The 18,679-nt window shown below is 36.8% G+C and overlaps 1 protein-coding gene across 2 annotated transcripts in view; it reads right to left on the bottom strand.

The window, feature by feature from the left end:
* Positions 1–3,949: 3,949 nt before the first annotated feature.
* Positions 3,950–18,679, bottom strand: part of atp1a3a (ATPase Na+/K+ transporting subunit alpha 3a) — a 35,764-nt gene continuing 21,034 nt past the window's right edge. The window contains exons 1-14 of one of the 2 annotated variants that reach the window (XM_084131116.1): positions 18,376–18,399; positions 16,327–16,525; positions 14,319–14,563; positions 13,145–13,337; positions 11,138–11,450; positions 9,135–9,285; positions 8,856–9,024; positions 7,722–7,876; positions 7,456–7,579; positions 7,204–7,349; positions 6,222–6,352; positions 6,016–6,117; positions 5,806–5,897; positions 3,950–4,995 (exon numbers count right to left, since the gene is read on the bottom strand). In XM_084131116.1, the coding sequence (XP_083987242.1) occupies positions 4,967–4,995; positions 5,806–5,897; positions 6,016–6,117; positions 6,222–6,352; positions 7,204–7,349; positions 7,456–7,579; positions 7,722–7,876; positions 8,856–9,024; positions 9,135–9,285; positions 11,138–11,450; positions 13,145–13,337; positions 14,319–14,563; positions 16,327–16,498 (2,022 nt within the window). In that variant the 5' untranslated portion in view covers positions 16,499–16,525; positions 18,376–18,399 and the 3' untranslated portion in view covers positions 3,950–4,966. Of the gene's footprint in view, positions 4,996–5,805; positions 5,898–6,015; positions 6,118–6,221; positions 6,353–7,203; positions 7,350–7,455; positions 7,580–7,721; positions 7,877–8,855; positions 9,025–9,134; positions 9,286–11,137; positions 11,451–13,144; positions 13,338–14,318; positions 14,564–16,326; positions 16,526–18,375; positions 18,400–18,679 lie in introns of those variants that run through there. The other variant, XM_084131115.1, reaches the window with a different exon arrangement.

Genomic DNA, 18,679 nt, shown 5'->3' on the forward strand with positions numbered 1-18,679 from the left:
GGCTTTATTAAATCACAGATAGACTACTGCTCCTCAGACATCTCTGGTCCACCTGTATCTGCTATACGGTCCTTCGAGCGCATCCAAAATGCTGCCGCTCGACTTGTATTTAACCTCTGGAAATTCTCTCATTTTCCGCCTGTGCTCAGCTCTCTACACGGACTGCCAGTAACTGTAAGAATTAAACCCAAGTCACTGTTCCTAGCCTGCAATAGCCCGCAGAACCATTACCTAAAATCCTTCATCAAACTGGTACACTCCAGTCTGGTCGCTGCAATCAGCCATTTCTGGTGGCTTAAATCCCCTCAAAGCGAAGACTTCCTGCTCATCCAAGTCTAGAATTTTCTATCGGGTTCTTCATTGGAACAAACTCCAAATATTAAATATCATAACAGCTGATCGGTTCAAATCAAAGCTTTCAGATAGATACACCTTGTCATGTGTTACCGCCACAAAACATACATTTGGCTTTATTGAAATAGCCTACTTGTCTAAACTTCATTCATCTGCAACTGTAAGATTAAGTGTGAAAATGTAAGAGATTGATCAACATTAATTTTGTGTATTGTTTTTTTTTAAAAAACTGGATCTTTAGGTCAGGCCTACACTGGAAATATAGCTTAAGATGGTTGCTGTGTTTTGGAGCATGGCACTGGTATATCCAACAAACCTGGTCATACCATGGTCTTTGCAACATGTTCATCTAGCCAATAACCAGCTTGTTCCAACTAAAAACCAACTATCATGTTACAAAACACAAGCTGGATACATTTTTATTTCTTTTTTTGTGAGTGACTGTCGCACATTTCTCTGTACGTGACTCGAAATTTGAGTTGAGTCAAGTCGTTTTTGAGAGAAAGCGTCTGCTAACATCATGTAAACAAACATTTTTATACAACGCAAATATTAACCTACTCTAACTATAAAACGGTAAGGTAAGGGCCTCATAATAACAGTTTATAACAAACCTATTCGTTTATTTTCAAGCCACAAAATAATTTACGTCTTGTTTTTAATCCCTTTTGGCTGGAATACACGAATAAAACAATTGTAGAATAACTTTTCAAGATTAAATCGTGTCAGTAGCCAAGGGCCCTTTTGTGTGATAAGCAAGCAAAAGTGTGCATAAGCATAAATGTGTAACAATATCACCTGGATATAAGGATGAACTTCGATACAGAGAATCTGAACTCAGAGTCGGCGTTCAAATAAATATCAAATAGGAAATCACATGATTTGGCGAGTTTGGTCGCCATCTAGCGGTGTGAATCGTTCTCTACAAGGAATCAGGAGCAACATTATCAGGATCATCATATGTCTCCAAATGCCTTGTGGAGACTGTTACTGGCGAATTACTGATGTTTGAACCCTCCATATGAAGTAAAATCAGGAGGTTGAGGGAGTCTTAAGTATTTAAATCATTTCAAAGTTATTAAGACAAAAGTTAGATCAAGTTAGTGCACTAAAGTAACCATAGCAACAGTTCTCCGCTCGAGAGCTTTCCAGGAGGATTCGTGTCATTATATGATGACAAATATATCCCAAAAAAGTGTTTTTTATTCACAACTTTAATATGAATTATTATTTGAGAATTTGTCCTTTAAACACGTCAAAGTTGAACTCTTTATTTGGACCGTTTGAATACAACTATTGAAGCAAAGAGCGCCAACTTATGAAACGTCATATAGTCTGTTTGTAAGCTGTTATTGTGTGTGTCAGTGTGTGTATGAAGTAGAGAGCAGGCAAAACGTCTTTACGTTCTTAAAAATAAAGGTTCTTTATTGACCTTATTCACAGCAGCGCCATCTTTGATTTTGAATGGAAGCGAGGCTGTGAGGCATACATACATGTCTTCAGTGGGTTGTACTGTATTTAAGGTGTTTTTGGATTGTTCTGCAGATGAAACACTGCAAAAATATCTTTCCAAGAAACTTCAGTAGACAAAAAAAAAAAAAAAAACCCTGACAGTTTGAGCTGTGGAAAAGTACAAGTGATCTGGAGCTTTATGCTGCTTTTTTACAGTGGATGCCATTGAAAACAGCCCTCACAGCCTCACTTTCATACCTGTCATGGCGCTGCTCTGAATAAGGTCTATTGGCATCGATGGTTCCATGAAGAACCTTTATGATCCAACCTTTCCATTCAACAAAAGGTTCTTTATAGAGGAAAGAGATTTTTTAAATGTTCTTCACACTAAGAAAAAATGGTTCTTTTAAGAACAGTTCACAGAAAGGTTTTTTGGGTACCAAAAATGGTTCTTCTATGGCATTCCTGTGAAAACCCCTGTATTTTTAAGAATGCACACAACATAAACAGCCAAACACGAGCATACTGAATGAACATGACCTGCACTCATCATGCACCCAAACACAGAGCATGTCCACAATTACTCTTCACCCAAACATTACTGGTCAGCCCGATAACCCCTCCCCCTCTCGATGACCCTGACGACCTAGGCACCATGGCAACCCTGTGACCTATCCGGTTCAACCTATCAGTTGCCAAGGAGACAACCTTGGAGCACATCTGACCATTGCCCCCTCCCTTCCCCCTTTCTGCTGAGACGAGGCAAGCGATCGATATTCTATCACACAGAACAGTGGAGCGAGAGAGGGAGAGGGGGAAAGGGGGAGAGAGAGAGAGAGAGAGAGAGAGAGAGAGAGGGAGATTGGGGGTCTGCATTGAGCAGAAAGATTAAAGCAGGCAGGACAGCTGACAAGGGGAGTGTGTGTGTGTATGTGTGCGTGTTTCATAATGAGGAGACATATTTCTGTTATTTTGGAGAGTTGGCTTCAAGGCATGTTTGTAATTCTGTTTTTAGAGGTGTGGTTCTCTCTGTGTGTGTGTGTGTGTGTGTGTGTGTGTGTGTGTGTGTGTGTGTTTGTGAGCCCTCTTCATCATCAAAATGAAACAGCGGCTGAATGTAACCAGGGAATTCATCAAAGACTTTACTGCAGTCCGTCTCCTCCTTTCTCTTTCATATAAAAACCCTAACTGTATATATATATATATACATATATAACAGCCTGTATAAATATAAAAGGTGTTTTAGGCCCTTTGTCTCTATCTGTGTGTGCAGACACTCTTTAAACGGGGTGACCCACACCTCTAGGTGTTATGGCTGTGAAAAAGCAATTTTATTTTATTTATTTATTTACAGGATTTATTTTATATCTCAAATTAAATTTATGATAGCATTCTGTTTTGAAAAACAACATCCTCAAAATGACAAATGTTACTAAAATAATAGTGAGTGATTTGAAGTGAGATTTTTTGGTATGATTATTTTTGTGATATTATTTTGGGAGAAGCCACCTCTATATAAATGTCATTGCACTGAACTCATAAAACCTACGATAAAGAAGGTTATAAACCTGCGAGAGTGAATTAATGACTGTAAAACCATTAACAGTCTTACAGAGTTCAGAGAAAACCCATTACAGAGTTAAAAGTTCTCGCACTGTCCATGTTAATCGAACAAATAGCTGATATCTTTATTATCTGACTACAATTAACTTGCTGAATCTTACAAGAACATTATATTTCAGCCCCAACATAATATAAAATAATACATTTTCATGACATCTATTCACATTTCTCACCCCCAAATTCTCATTACGATTATGCAAAAGATATATTTTATTTAAATTGTATATTAAATAAAATAATAGTATTTATATAGTTTATATACATTTTTAATAACATTACCTTAATACAGAAATGAGTGCATAATAAGATGTGAATTATGAACTGAGAAGACATCTGGATGCACTACAATATGATTCACTTCTTGACTCTAAAGATATTTATAAATTAAAAGTGTCGAATCTGTGCTCAAACGCCACGTGAATTCATGTTTACATATCCTGAAATGCCTATAAATTACACAAAAGAAAGTTTAATATTTCATTAACCAGACATCAGACACAAAAACAAACCGACGCCAAGCTGAGAAAAGAGAGATCCTTCTTTTTTATTTCATTTTTCGCAGTTGATTGACATGTTGTACCATTGCTTTTATTCCATTTTTTCTGCATTTATTTAAACAATGACATTAGAGAGAAATCTCTTTTTCCTAGGACACAGAAAGATTGTATTTTCTCTTCTTCTTTTTTTTTACAGGGGAAGAGGGAAACGGGGTGGGGGGGGGTTCTTCACATCGTTCACAAACAGACAAACAGACGGGGGCGGACAGAAGGAGCGAGAGCAGGGAGGGAGGGGGCAGTGCAGGGTAAATGGGAGGGAGAGGAGGAATGAGAGAGAGAGAGAGAGATAGAGAGAGAAAGAGTGAGTGGGTGGCAGTGTGCTTTGTCATGTCTGAGAAAAAAAAATGAAACCAAGCAGCTCTCAGACACACTTCTAACATAACAAATATCGGACTAAAAAGTTAGGAATGATTAATAAAAACAACACTCAAAAAAAAAGAAAGAAAAAACACAACAGCAACGACCTGGAAAGAAAAGACACCGAGAAAGGTGGCAGGTGAGACGGGACCGGTTTGGAGCGGGGCGGCTGTCTTCCTCTTTTCCCCCAGCAGAGGGCGAGAGTCTAAATGAATTTCATGATCATTAGGTTGTTTGTGTTTTCCCGACGGCGAGGACGGAGAGGGATGAGCAACAGTAATCTAGCGTGGCAGTGTTTGTGCAGGAGTCCCAGTCGCCCGTGACGGAATCTAAATGCAGCTGCCGGGTTTGGAAAGACGTGATGCGCGACATCCATTCCAAAAGCCGTGCGTGTGCACATGCTAACAGCGTGTTTAACAGTTTTTAGTAAACCTTACAACTATGATGCTGGCAGATTCGGCTGTAGTCTTTGGGTTTGTCATCTTCCTCTGTTGTTGGTCCGCTCATCTCGTCTCATTTTTGTTTATTATTTCAGTAAAAGGATGGAGATGGGTAGAATGTAAAAAAGAGAGAGAGAAAGAGAAAGTGAGGGAATGAGGGAGAATTGATGAGTATTTGACAATTTAGTAGTATGTCTCCTTTTCAATCCAACCTGAAGTAAAACAGAGAGAAAAAAGGCCATAATTAAAATTCAGCATCAACAGCATGAATATTAAAATCAAACATTCACAGAATATTCATATATAAATGTAATAACTAAAATGTTAAGAGTTGTTAAGTTTGATTCATTTTCATGAATCAGTTCAAACCGTCATGTGAATCAACATTCAGTGAATTGATTCAAAACTCTGATGAAAACAATGATTCATTTGCATCATCAATAAAACATAAAATATTTGTAGGTCAGTTTAGCTTTTTTTTCTTTTTTTTTGCTATGTATTGTTTTTATTCTTCTTGTTCATTTAGTGAAAAACTGTAGAAAATGAATCCTTGTTTTCTTTTAAGAGAGATATTTTATAGATATAGATATTTTTACTGTGGCCAATAAGAATTTTTGAAAGAAATTAATACTTTTATCCAGCAAGGATGCGTTACATTGATCAAAAGTGACAATACAAATGTATAATGTTACAAAAAAATATTTTAAATAAATGCTGTGCTTTCAAATGATCAAAGAATCCTGAAAAATATGTTTTCAACATTAATAATGATAAAATGTTTCTTCAAATTAGTATATTAGAATGATTTACACATAATTGTTTATGTTATTTTTCAAATGTAACAATGAGCATGATACTTATTTCAAATAAATAAATAAATCGGACTTTTGGATGGTACACAAAAAAAGCCATATCAGAGAAAATACATAAATATTGATATTTATATCAAAATCCTATTTACAGAAAAAATACTATCGCTAAGCTCTGTTTCTCAGTGTGAGAGAGTAATTCAGGCTCTGTACCTCCTGGGTTTCTGCGCAGGATAAGTTTTCGGATCTCATCGTAAACAAAAATTAAGAAGCTGTAAGGGAACGCACAGAACCACCAACTGGGCCTGAGAGAAGAAACGAGAGAAAATAGAGAATTCACAATATTAGACTGAGTTTTTCCTCAGCTAATGCTATGATATATCAAATTTGCTTTGTAACGTTCCACGAGGAAGCAACACTCACTTGAGAGGGTACATCCTGAGGGCCACATCCATGCCGGGGCAGTAAGAGAGGAAGGCAGCGAGAGCCGTCTCCTCAAACAGGCCGAAGATCAAGATTTTATTCCTACAAACAAGCACAATCATTCAGCTCCGAATCCTAAGCTTCAAATTTGATCCAACAGCTAATTCCAGCAGATGTCTGTTAGCACCAGGGCAGCAGATACTCACTTCATGCCCTGCTGGAACACAGAGTTGCGGCGAGTTTTGCAGATGATCACGTCGGCCCACTGCACCACCACGATACTGACGAAGAAGGCCGTGTGACACGTGAACTCCACAATCTTCCTCTGCTCATATGTCTGAGAGAAACACATTATTTCATTACACATTCTTGCATATACTACTGTTCAAAAGCTCAGTAAGATTATTTTATATTTCTTGGAAGGAAATTAATACTTTTATTCAGTATAAGGTTGCATTCAAATGATCAAAAGTAACAGAAAATACTTTATTTCTTTAATAACTTTAATATTATTTTTAATATTTTAATTTCAAATAAATGCTGTTCTTTTGAACTTTCTATTCATAAAATAATTCCTGAAAAAATACATATCATACTTTCCACAAAAATAATAAGCAGCACAACTGTTTTCAACACAAGTAATGTTTCTTGTGCATCTAATTGGCATATTAAAATGATTTCTGAAAGATCATGTGACACTGGAGTCACCAAAATAAATGACATTTTTAAAATATAGTAAATTTCACAATATTACTGTTTTACTGTATTTTTGATTAAATGAGCATAAGTAACACTTTAAAAAAAAAACTTATTGACACTAAACTTTTAAATGGTAATACAACTTTTTTTAGCTTATCTATTGATCTGTTTTGAATCTTCCTGTATTGATGAACACTTGTGAAATATCTCTCCAAATGTTCTATAGATCAAAAATGCTTAAAATCAGCATCTTCTGTTATATTGTTTTGATTTCTTGTACTACAGTATGTCAAAAAGCAGATCATTTACAGCTAAGATGGAAGCCAATGGCAAAGGCCAACACTGAAAATATGATTAATAATTCTTTGTTTTGATAAGATGCTTTTTAGAAGCATCTACTAAATATAAATGTAAAAATAAATGAAATGCTTTGGACAAGAGCGTGCTCTATAAATATGCACTGCGTATTTTGTGTAACGTGATGTTTACCCATTGCTGTCCGTAACTGTCCTCCAGGTCATTATTGGAGCGATCGTCCCAGTTTAGCCGGATGCCCACCAGCAGGCTGGGAAGCCACCCGTTCTCAGCCAGAATCACGAAATAACTGAAAAATCCTCCCAGGGCTTGAATCATTCCTACACACGCATATTTAAACAGACAGAGGGTAAGTCACTTTTATTCAGTTCATTTCAAGTCTAATCTCTTATAACAGAGATTTTTGTATTGTAGCAGCTCACTAACCGATCTGTCCATAGGCGATGCTGATGAGACGCTCGTTCACCAGCTTGTCCCTGTGGGGGTTACGAGGCTGGCGCTTCATGATGTCACTCTCTGCTGCTTCATAAGCCAATGAGATTGCAGGGACCTGAGATGGCATACAGCAATTGGTTAATGTATGAGTACTAGATAAAAAAGTGTATTGCCACTAGAAAATAACTCCAGTTTCTGTTACATTCAAGATTATGTTCATTATTAAAATGAAAACTTTAGATGTGTATGAGTCTCACCATGTCAGTGCCCAGGTCGATGCAGAGGATGGTGATGGTTCCGAGAGGAAGAGGAATGTTGACCAAGATGAAGAACAGGAAGGGAGTGATCTCAGGGATGTTGCTGGTCAGCGTATAGGCGATGGACTTCTTCAGGTTATCAAAGATGAGACGACCTGGAAGAGAAAAACACACAGACCTCATTATTACATGAGTCATTCAAGTCAGTTCTTTCATTCATCTAGACTGTTTCTGTTTTGAATTGTTTTTTCCAAAAAAATGTCATGATAATTTGCTTTCACAGAACTCTCCTGCGTTACACTTATGCTGCCTGGAAAATCTGTCAATGTTTATTATATGGCTTAAATATGACCTACTTTTCTTTACTGTTATTGTCGTTTTGAGTTTTTTATAAAAGCGTTAAAAAACACTAAAATAAAAATATGATAAAAATGACAATAAATAAAATATTAATTTTGATTGATTGTAATATTTTATAAAACATTTTTTTTTAATTATCTGCATTTTAATTCAGTTTTTTTTAACACATATTAAATATAACCATAAGGCATATGGTTTAAAAAAAATATATATTTTTTTTATCATATTTCTTATTTTAATTATCTTAATTTTTACATATATTACATATAACCATAAGTCATATGGTTGTTTGTAATAAATGTTTATTTTGAATTAATTAATACATATTTCATACTTTCTTCAAAAAGTTCCAATCAACAGAAGTTACTATCAAAATCAATTGAGTTTATTATCTGTTTTAAATATTACCTACTTTTTTTTCTTTCTTTTTTTTTTTACTTTTGTTGCATTAAACTATATTATACTATACTTATGATACTATATATATGTTATAATACTTATATATTATACTTATACTATATATATGAATAATTATTTTATTTTTATAAATGTTTTTCTATCATATTTTTGTTGATTTTAATTATCTGAAAATTTTATTCTGAGTTCCCAGGAAGACTAGCAACCACTTTGTGGAATCTAGCAGAGATCCAAATGAAGAATAAAGAGCAAAATCTGAGGCATAGATGAAAACAATCTCCTTGTATGAGTTGCCCCTGGCTTGCTCTGGATTTCTTTCTACCTTTCTCATAAGCTTTGCCTCCCTCTCTCTCATACCTTCCTCAACTCCAGTAACGATGGATGCAAAGTTGTCGTCCAGCAGGATCATGTCTGCAGCCTGCTTGGAGACGTCTGAGCCCGAGATCCCCATGGCAACACCGATGTCAGCCTTCTTCAGAGCGGGGGAGTCGTTCACTCCATCACCAGTCACGGCCACAATGGCGCCCTAAAATACACAGACACAGAGAGAGTGTGTGTAGTCAGTTATTTATGATTACTAACGAAGAGTTTAAATGAAGAGTTTTTTGGTGAATGTGAGTGTGTGTGTATGTGTACCTGTCTCTGGCAGCCCTCCACGATGATGAGTTTCTGCTGGGGAGAGGTCCTGGCGAACACAATCTCTGTGTGATTCCTCAGCAGTTCATCCATCTGATCCTGCGTGAGATCCTTCAGATCTGAGCCGTGGATCACACAGGCTTTAGCATCCCTGACAACACACGCATGAAGAATACTAAATGGAAACTCGCTTTCCAGTTGTGTCAAAATCAGACAAAATGTAGAGCTGCTGTTAGAGCAATAATTATTACACAAATCAGTTTCACATTATCCAGAAGTTTAAGTTCAGTTATTTTTTTGGTAACACTTTAGAATAATGGTCGTCATTAATATGGTAACCACGTTCACACTGCGAGCCTTAGTGCTCAATTACTATTTATTGCTCAGATCTGATTTTTTTGTACAGCTGTTCACATTGTTGTATTAAATGTGGCCAATGTCGTAATTCCAGTGCGAACAGATCATAGTCCTGAACTGACCCACATGCGCAAAAGAGCAATAAAAAGAGCATCACGTAGCAGCTGTCACACGGAAGTAAACACGGAGGACATTGAAGTAAGTGATTACGCGTTTGTGTAATATGTGATCTGACGTGGAAGCTAGCGAATTTACATGCAGGCAGTATAAAAAACAATTGAGGTGGATGCAAAAAAAGAGCAGAGTTTTTAAACATTTATGATAGGAGCCCTAATGTTTTGCTTTTATATAGAGCAGTCACACATCACTGTGCTTCCATTGACTACCCTTCGCAAGTGTCTTGATAACTTTGGGTATGTAAAATCTCTGAAGTGACTCCCATGAGCGCAGAATTGTGATGAATGTTGCTCTAGAGTGACATAAAAGTCGCATGAATTACGATAGGAATGTTCAGACTGAGGTCACATTGCAAAACATCTGACGTGTATCGGATTTAGGACCACATATGGAAGTAGCACAAAGATTCCATGTGGTTTGTGCCGTTACAAAAAAAAAATCGGATTTGGGCCACATTTACCTGAAGTCTGAAGTAATGCAGGACTAATGAGTAGTACTACATTAACACTTCAGCTACTACTATAAACTAATATGGAAACAATATTAACTAATCAGCAAGTAATAGCAAATGTAGGACTGAGATAGTTCCTATTAGGTTGTCAATAATTACTGAATGAAATTAGCCTCACACATTCATTATAAAGAATTACCAATCAATTACCAATCATCACAACATTAACGTGTCTGAGACGTGAGCAGTTGTCTTTTTTACTCTGAACATGGTCATAAAAAGCATCATAATTACTCAAATGTTTCTTAAACCCCTCGTCACTCTGCAGGAACTATTATTGATATGGATCATTATTTTGAAATGACAAACAATTTTAGTAGTTCTTGAAGAGTGACTAGGTCTCAATCGTGAAATCCTTCCAGTGCACTGAAACGTTTGCTCCCTAAAAAGTCCCACAATGCACCGTGAAAACCAGGGAGCATCGATGCTCACTATGTTCCCTTAACAAAAGTTCTGAAGCGCGAAACATAAATCACGTGAGCCAACTCAACTCAATAAACATAATGACACGCGATAGATGTTTTATTATCTATTTTTATTATAGATGTCCTTGGTTGAAACCAGCCTGATGCAATTTAGCCAAACAGGACGTGTTCCTGGATCAACATCCTTTGTCATTCCTAGAAACAATATTCCTATCAAGCATTCATAAACCAAATCCTAACCCTAGCCTACAATTGGTGGAAATGAATGCTGTTCAAACATAATCCCAACCTTGTAATCAGATCAGTTGATAGGAAAGTAATTCCAGGACTTAAAAGCATGTTGATCCAGGAACATGTCCTTGGGAAAATCATGAACGTTTAGCACAGGCCTCCCTAAATGTGTGTTTTTTTCCTTTTTTGACATTTTTATCCTTAGTATAGTAAAGTGTTTAGAGAAAATTATGGGAAGAAACAGGCAAAATGGGATCGTGGAGTTTATTTTTTTACGTTTTCTGTGTGTTTTAATACTCTACCTGGGGTTGACCTGGCTGACAGGAATATTAAGCCGAGCGGCGATGTCCTCCACGGTTTCGTTACCCTCAGAGATGATACCGACACCTTTAGCAATGGCCTTGGCCGTGATTGGATGGTCACCGGTCACCATGATGACTTTGATACCAGCTGAGCGGCATTTGCCCACAGCGTCTGGGACGGCAGCTCGGGGAGGGTCAATCATGGATATCAGACCCACAAAGCACAGTTTGTCTGTCTGGAAGTTGATGTCGTCAGTGTCAAAGGCAAATCCTTTGGGGTACTTGTCCTCGGGCAGGAACACGTGGCAGAAACCTGGATGGAAGTAGAAAAAAAAAAAATAGAAACAATCAGAATGGATTTATTCCACAGTTTTGAGGAGCCAATTTTTTGTTTTTTCATGCATCTTGGATTTCTATTCATATTTGTAATCCTGGAAAATTACAGACCGGTATCCCTTCTTCCATTCGTCGCGAAGACACTTGAACAAGTTGTTTTCAACCAGATCTCTTCCTTTCTTACACAGAACAACACCCTGGACAACAACCAGTCTGGTTTCAAAAGCGGACACTCAACTGAGACTGCCCTGCTCTCTGTAATTGAAGCTCTGAGACTGGCAAGAGCAGCTTCCAAATCCTCAGTTCTCATCCTGCTGGATCTGTCTGCTGCCTTTGACACAGTTAACAACCAGATCCTCCTGTCAATCCTAAAGACGAAGGGCATCTCGGGGACTGCACTCCAATGGTTCAAGTCTTACCTCTCATGTAAGTCATTCAGGGTGTCTTGGAGGAGTGAGGTGTCTAAGACCCAACATCTAGCTACTGGGGTGCCTCAGGGCTCAGCGCTTGGACCACTTCTCTTCTCCATCAACATGTCATCACTAGGATCTGTGATTCAGAAACATGGCTTTTCCTATCACTGCTACGCTGATGACACACATCTCTACCTCTCATTCCAGCCTGATGATCCGACGGTAGCTGCTCGCATCTCAGCCTGCCTGACAGACATTTCTGGCTGGATGAAGGACCACCACCTTCAACGAAACCTTGCAAAGACAGAGTTGCTTGTGGTCCCGGCCAACCCAACACTACACCACAACTTCTCCATTCAGCTATGTTCGTCCTTGGAGTTGTGATTGATGATCAATTGAACTTTACAGACCAACTTTCAACTGTCCAGTCCTGCAGATTTGCCATATACAACATCAGGAGGATCAGGCCCTTCCTATCAGAGCATGCTACACAACTCCTTGTCCAAGCACTTGTTCTATCCAGACTGGACTATTGTAATGCTCTCCTGGTCTTCCAGCTTGCACTATCAAACCTCTGCAACTGATCCAAAATTCTGCAGCTAGAGTGGTCTTTAACGAGCCGAAGAGAGCACACGTCACTCCACTCCTCACAAAACTGCACTGGTTGCCAGTTGCTGCTCACATCAAATTCAAGTCACTGACTTTTGCCTACAGAACAACCACTGGCTCTGCTCCCTTTTACCTAAACTCATTACTTCAGACTTACGTGCCATCCAGAAACTTGCGCTCTGCAAGTAAACGCCATCTTGTGGTGCCATCTCAAAGAGGCACTAAATCTCTTTCTCTGAACTTTTCCTGGTCTGTTCAATGCTGGTGGAATGACCTGCCCAACTCAACCAGAGCGACTGAGTCCGTGTCCATTTTCAAGAAACGGCTGAAGACGCATCTTTTTGGGCAACACTTGATCCATTAATACTAACACTTTATCTTCTATTCTATATCTATCATCTTTAAAAAAATAATAATAAAAAAATACAGGTACTGCGTTAGATTAAACTGGGAAGGGTCATAGCACTTGCATATTGTTGTCCTATTGTTAGTTTAACTGCTTCTATTGTTCTCATTTGTAAGTCGCTTTGGATAAAAACGTCTGCTAAATGAATAAATGTAAATGTCTTTTTTTGTGTGTATCAGGATAGTGGAGAGGTAACAGGAAACAAAAGAGTCTTTTATTTTGAGGTCTCTCTCTATTTCTCACCAAGCACTCTTTCTCCCAGCCCTCCGAGTTCCAGGTAGGCGTTCTGGAAGGCCTCCTTCAGTTCCTCATCCATGGGCTGCTCCTTCCCCTGAATGAGGATGCTGGAGCAACGGTCCAGGATGCGCTCTGGCGCCCCCTTCATCACCAGCAGGTAGTGGCTATCGCTACCCTCATCCGACTCGTGCACTGACAGCTGGTGGGAAAACACATCCAAGCACATAAGAATGAGTGTTAATCAGAACTGAATAAAGTGCGGAATGTGAATGAAGATTATCATGTTTAACTATCCCTAAGAATTAAAGTAAAAATCTTAGAAAAATGGCATTGTCTAATGATGAACTAAACAAATCTACAGTTATCTATATACAAAATCATTCTTAATTCATTTTTAATGAATTATAATTAAAAGGATAAACTTTAGCATTGATGAAATCAATCTCATGATCATGATCTCTCATCTTAATTCTTTCTTTATTTGTTTTATTATTAGTTGAAATGAAATATATTTGGTTATAAGGTGTCGTGTTCTGTGATGTGACATATAATCCATCTAAAACTATTTTAAACAATATTTTGCTAATTTTGTATTATTATTATGCATGCAGCTTCAAAAGAATATATTAATTACTATAGTAACTGAGAGACTACACATATTTTTTATTAAGAAACAATAATATTATAAAACAACAATAATAATTTAAATATATAAAAAATATCTATCTATCTAATATCTAAATAATAAAAAAAGTTTAAAAAAAAGAGAGACTACATGGAATATTTGTAATAAAAAAACACTTAATTGCAGGACCATTTGACATGAACTTATGAAAGTAAAAAAGTTAAAAAGAAATGGTGATAAACTTAATATAAATGGTGACAGAACCTGCAATATACACTTTCCTTACACATACGAATACATTTTAACATAAAATCTTGGCGTTAATTAAAAAAGGGGCCTGGACATGGACATGTCAACCGTCCATTTTGCAATTAAAGTTAAAATAATATCATACTGTTTAATATTGGTTTGAGTTGCACAATATTTACCTGGAATAATAATAATAATAATAGTAACTATGAAATATTGTTACACCAAACTTACATTTTTTACATTTTATTTTGCACCGACAGTAAAAATACAATTACTTTATAAATCCAGTCACAGAAAACAAACCTGGTATTTGTTTGTGGAGTTAAAGGGAATTTCAGCCACTTTTTTATTCTTTTCCCTCATGGCTTTGACGGACCCACAGGAGAGCTCGATGCACTTGAGAAGAGCCGACTCCGAGGCGTCACCTGCAACATCACGCTTCAGGATTGGCAGAGAATCCTGTCCCGCCTTAAACACGGCTCTGTTACAGAGCGCTGCCACACGGGCCAGAGCCAACCACGTCCCAGAGCTCTTATCAAAGGATGCACCTAGAAGAGATCACACACGGGATCAATATAGTATCTTTCTACAGCCTAGAAACTATCTATCTATCTATCTATCTATCTAAAATGTTTTTGAAAGAATCCCTTATGCTCACCAAAGCTGCATTTATTTAATCAAAACTACAGTAGCACAATACAGTGATAAAAACAGTAATATTGTGAAATATTATTACAATTTAAAATAACTCTTTTATATTTTTACACATTTTCAAATTATTTATTCCTTTGATGGCAAAGCTGAATTTTCAGCATCATTACTCCAGTCTTCAGTGTCACATGATCCTTCAGAAATCATTCTAATATGCTGATTTGCTGCTCAAGAAAGATTTCTTATTATTATCAATGTTAAAAACAGTTCTGCTGCTTATTATTTTGTGGAAATCAGTGATATTTTAGTATCATTGAGATATTATTATAATTTGGATTCATTTTTATTTATCTGTTTTCGTTTTAATTTTAGTTAGATTTTAGCGATTTTGTTGTATGATTTTTATAAGTCTATATAGTTTTCATAATTTCTTATTTCAGTTTTGGTTTTAGTTAAGTTAAATTAAATGAAAATGAGAAATGTTGCAACTAGCAAGTTGGCAGCAAATACATTTTTTAGATTTTATTTGATTTCACTTAAAGGGTTAGTTCACCCAAAAATGAAAATTCTGTCAGTAGTTACTCACCCTCATGTTGTCCCAACCCCGTAAGACCTTCGTTCATCTTCGGAACACAAATTAAGATATTTTTGATTAAATCTGAGAGCTGGCTCACGCCTTCATAGGCTTCTAAGACATTATAACTTGCTGGCCCAGAAAATGTATTAAAGACATCGTTAATATAGTCCAAGTGACTACAGTGGCTCAATCTTAAGTTTATAAAGCGACGAGAATACTTTTTGTGCGCAAAAAACACACAAAAATAACGACTTTATTCCACTATTCATTTCCTTCTCTCTGGGCCTCGAGTCTTTTCATGTAGTGTAATAGCGCAGCGCATCTGTGTTGCACGTCACACGCATCACACACATGACCAGCGTCGGCCAATAGTGAGCCTACGTGTGACGTGCAACACAGACGCGCTGCGCTATTACACTACGTGAAAAGACTCGAGGCCCAGAGAGAAGGAAATGAATAGTGGAATAAAGTCGTTATTTTTGTGTTTTTTTTGCGCACAAAAAGTATTCTCGTCGCTTTATAAACTTAAGATTGAGCCACTGTAGTCACTTGGACTATATTAACGATGTCTTTAATACATTTTCTGGGCCAGCAAGTTATAATGTCTTAGAAGCCTATGAAGGAGTGAGCCAGCTCTCAGATTTAATCAAAAATATCTTAATTTGTGTTCCGAAGATGAACGAAGGTCTTACGGGGTTGGAACAACATGAGGGTGAGTAATTACTGACAGAATTTTCATTTTTGGGTGAACTAACCCTTTAACGTTTATTGTATTTCAAGTAACGAAAACATCTTTGAATGATTTTAGTTAAAGTGAAATATAATAACCCTGGTGAAAACCATGATACATTCTTTTCTGGGTTCTTTGACAAATACAAAGAACAGCATTTATTTGAAACAGAGATCTTTTGTAACATTATAAATGTATGTACAGTCACTTTTAAATTAATTTAGCATATCCTTGCAAAATAAAAGCATTAATTTATTTCCAAACTAAATCTTACAGACCCCAAACTTTTGAATGGTAAGATCTATCTACCCAGAACACCCAAGCAACCACCTAGTAATCCTCTCGCAGCTCACCAGACTGATCTTCAGTGGTGTCGGCCTCATGGATCTGATTGTCGAACCACATGTGGGCGACAGTCATGCGGTTCTGCGTCAGGGTGCCGGTTTTATCCGAGCAGATGGTGGAGGTGGATCCCAGAGTCTCCACAGCCTCCAGATTCTTCACCAGGCAGTTCTTCCGGGCCATGCGCTTGGCCGTGAGGGTCAGACACACCTGAGACACGGAAACAGAAAGGTAGAACGAGAGGAACGGAAACAGAGGACCAGAAAAACAGAACGAAAGGAAGAGTAGTTGAGGCAGAAGTTAAAAGGAAAAGGAGGTGGAGAGAAAGAGAACCAAACAGAATTTCAGTGATATTGATATTGATTCAGTAATATGATACATATTTCATATTGTGGCACAATGCAACATCGTGCAGTAATAGAACTGTGTTAAATTAAAGCGAAGCACAGCACAGATAGAGAAAGCAGAGTGGTCAGAAACATACTCTACGCGATTGTCTAGCTTTTGTTATTGACGTCAAATGATGAGCGAATATCTAAAATCTAAATCTAAGGAATATTGGCACAAATTCATCTGTTACTTGGAGCCAGTCAAATTGGACAAATGCTAACATGAACAGGAGTGACATGCCCTGAAAAAACATGTGACAAAAAAAAAGACAAGAAAAAATAACCCAATCCTTATTGATAATAAAGGGTTCACTTGCAGTGAGAAAAATATATGCGCAGACCACTGTTTATTTTCTGAAGCGAACAATTGTCTGCCAGGGAACATGCAAAATGCAGTAACTCTATTTTTTGTCTTTTAGACTATGATCTGACCTGTGACAGATGAGCTTGGTTCAACTATAATCAGATTTAAAGAAAATGGAGTGTGTAAATTGATATAAAAATCAATTAAAATGTAATAATTTCCAGCATTTGACAAAGCTTTGCACCAAAAATCAAGATACATTTACATGTTATACAAGTTATATAGGGCAACACAACTGTTTTCAACATTGATGATAATAATAATAAATGTTTCTTGAGCATCAAATCGGCATATTAGAATGATTTCTGAATGATCATGTGACACTGAAGACTGGAGTAATGATGCTGAAAATTCAGCTTTACATCACAGGAATAAATTACATTTTAAAATATAGAAAAATAATTTAGGCTGTAATACTATTTCACAATATTAGATATTATATTATACACAATAAAAGTCGTACTGTATTTATGAATAATAATAATAATAATAATAATAATAATAATAAATACATCCTAGCTAGGTTAGGATAAAAAAAAGAAAGAAATTACATTAAAAACAATCTTACCGACCCTAAACTTTTGTAGTATAATGCATGGGGAAATATATTATTGTATTGTATTATTGAAACTTACAATTTATTTTATTTTATTTTTTTAAATAAATTAGACAAATCCAGGTAGTGGAGTTAAGCATGCAAATTCTTCTTATGGACATAAAGGGCCAGATTTACTAAACAGGGTAAATTAGCGTGAGAGCGCAATCCCATAAAAGAGGGTTTGTGCTGGAGCAAGCTGTTAGTAAATCTGACCCAAAATAGCTATAAAAAAAAAAAAGTTACAATAAAAAACTTTTTTTTAAAAATGTTCTTATTTTTTTTTTCATGAAATATGCATTTTAATGCTGAAGAATAATTAACATTTACTCTAAAAATATAGTTTATGATATATAAATTAATATTAATTTGCCAGTTTGGTACAGTCAAAACAATAAAATAAATATATATCATTAATACAAAAAATACAAACGTCCTCAGTGTCGGCGTAGGCAATGCATAGCCAATGCATATCTGCGTTAGATTAATAATTGCACTCTGACACATTTTGGAATGCAATGATGCACGAAACTGAGTATGACGTCTGCGTAGGGTATGTTTCAGGCCTACAGTAGTTGTGTACCGCAGCCAGAGGCACAGGCCAACCTCAATGCACAGCTGAGCACAGCGTCTCAGAGTGTGTGGCAGCCACTAGCTTTCACAGGCAACTAGAGATACCACAGAGCAATACTTTTCAGATTTTCATATTGACCTATAGGCTTTCAACAGTGAGAGTCTGTAAAAGAACACAGGAAAGAAACAGACAGAGAGAGAAACAGCGATAGAGTCACAAAGAGTCACAGATATGAAGGATTAGAGAGAGGGAATACAGTTCAAGAACACACACTGTTATATAGACGAGATGCCACAACCCTTCACTAACACTGTAAAGAGTTACACTGGAGAAGAAAAGAAATGAACCAGAGACGCAAACAGATGGAACAAAAGGAATAGATAAGAATACAAATACACACACACACACACAGATTAAATTGTCCAAATATAATCTCATGGAA

Source organism: Abramis brama (assembly GCF_963993115.1).
Source record: "Abramis brama genome assembly, chromosome: 12".
NCBI classification, from domain to species: Eukaryota; Metazoa; Chordata; class Actinopteri; order Cypriniformes; family Leuciscidae; genus Abramis; species Abramis brama.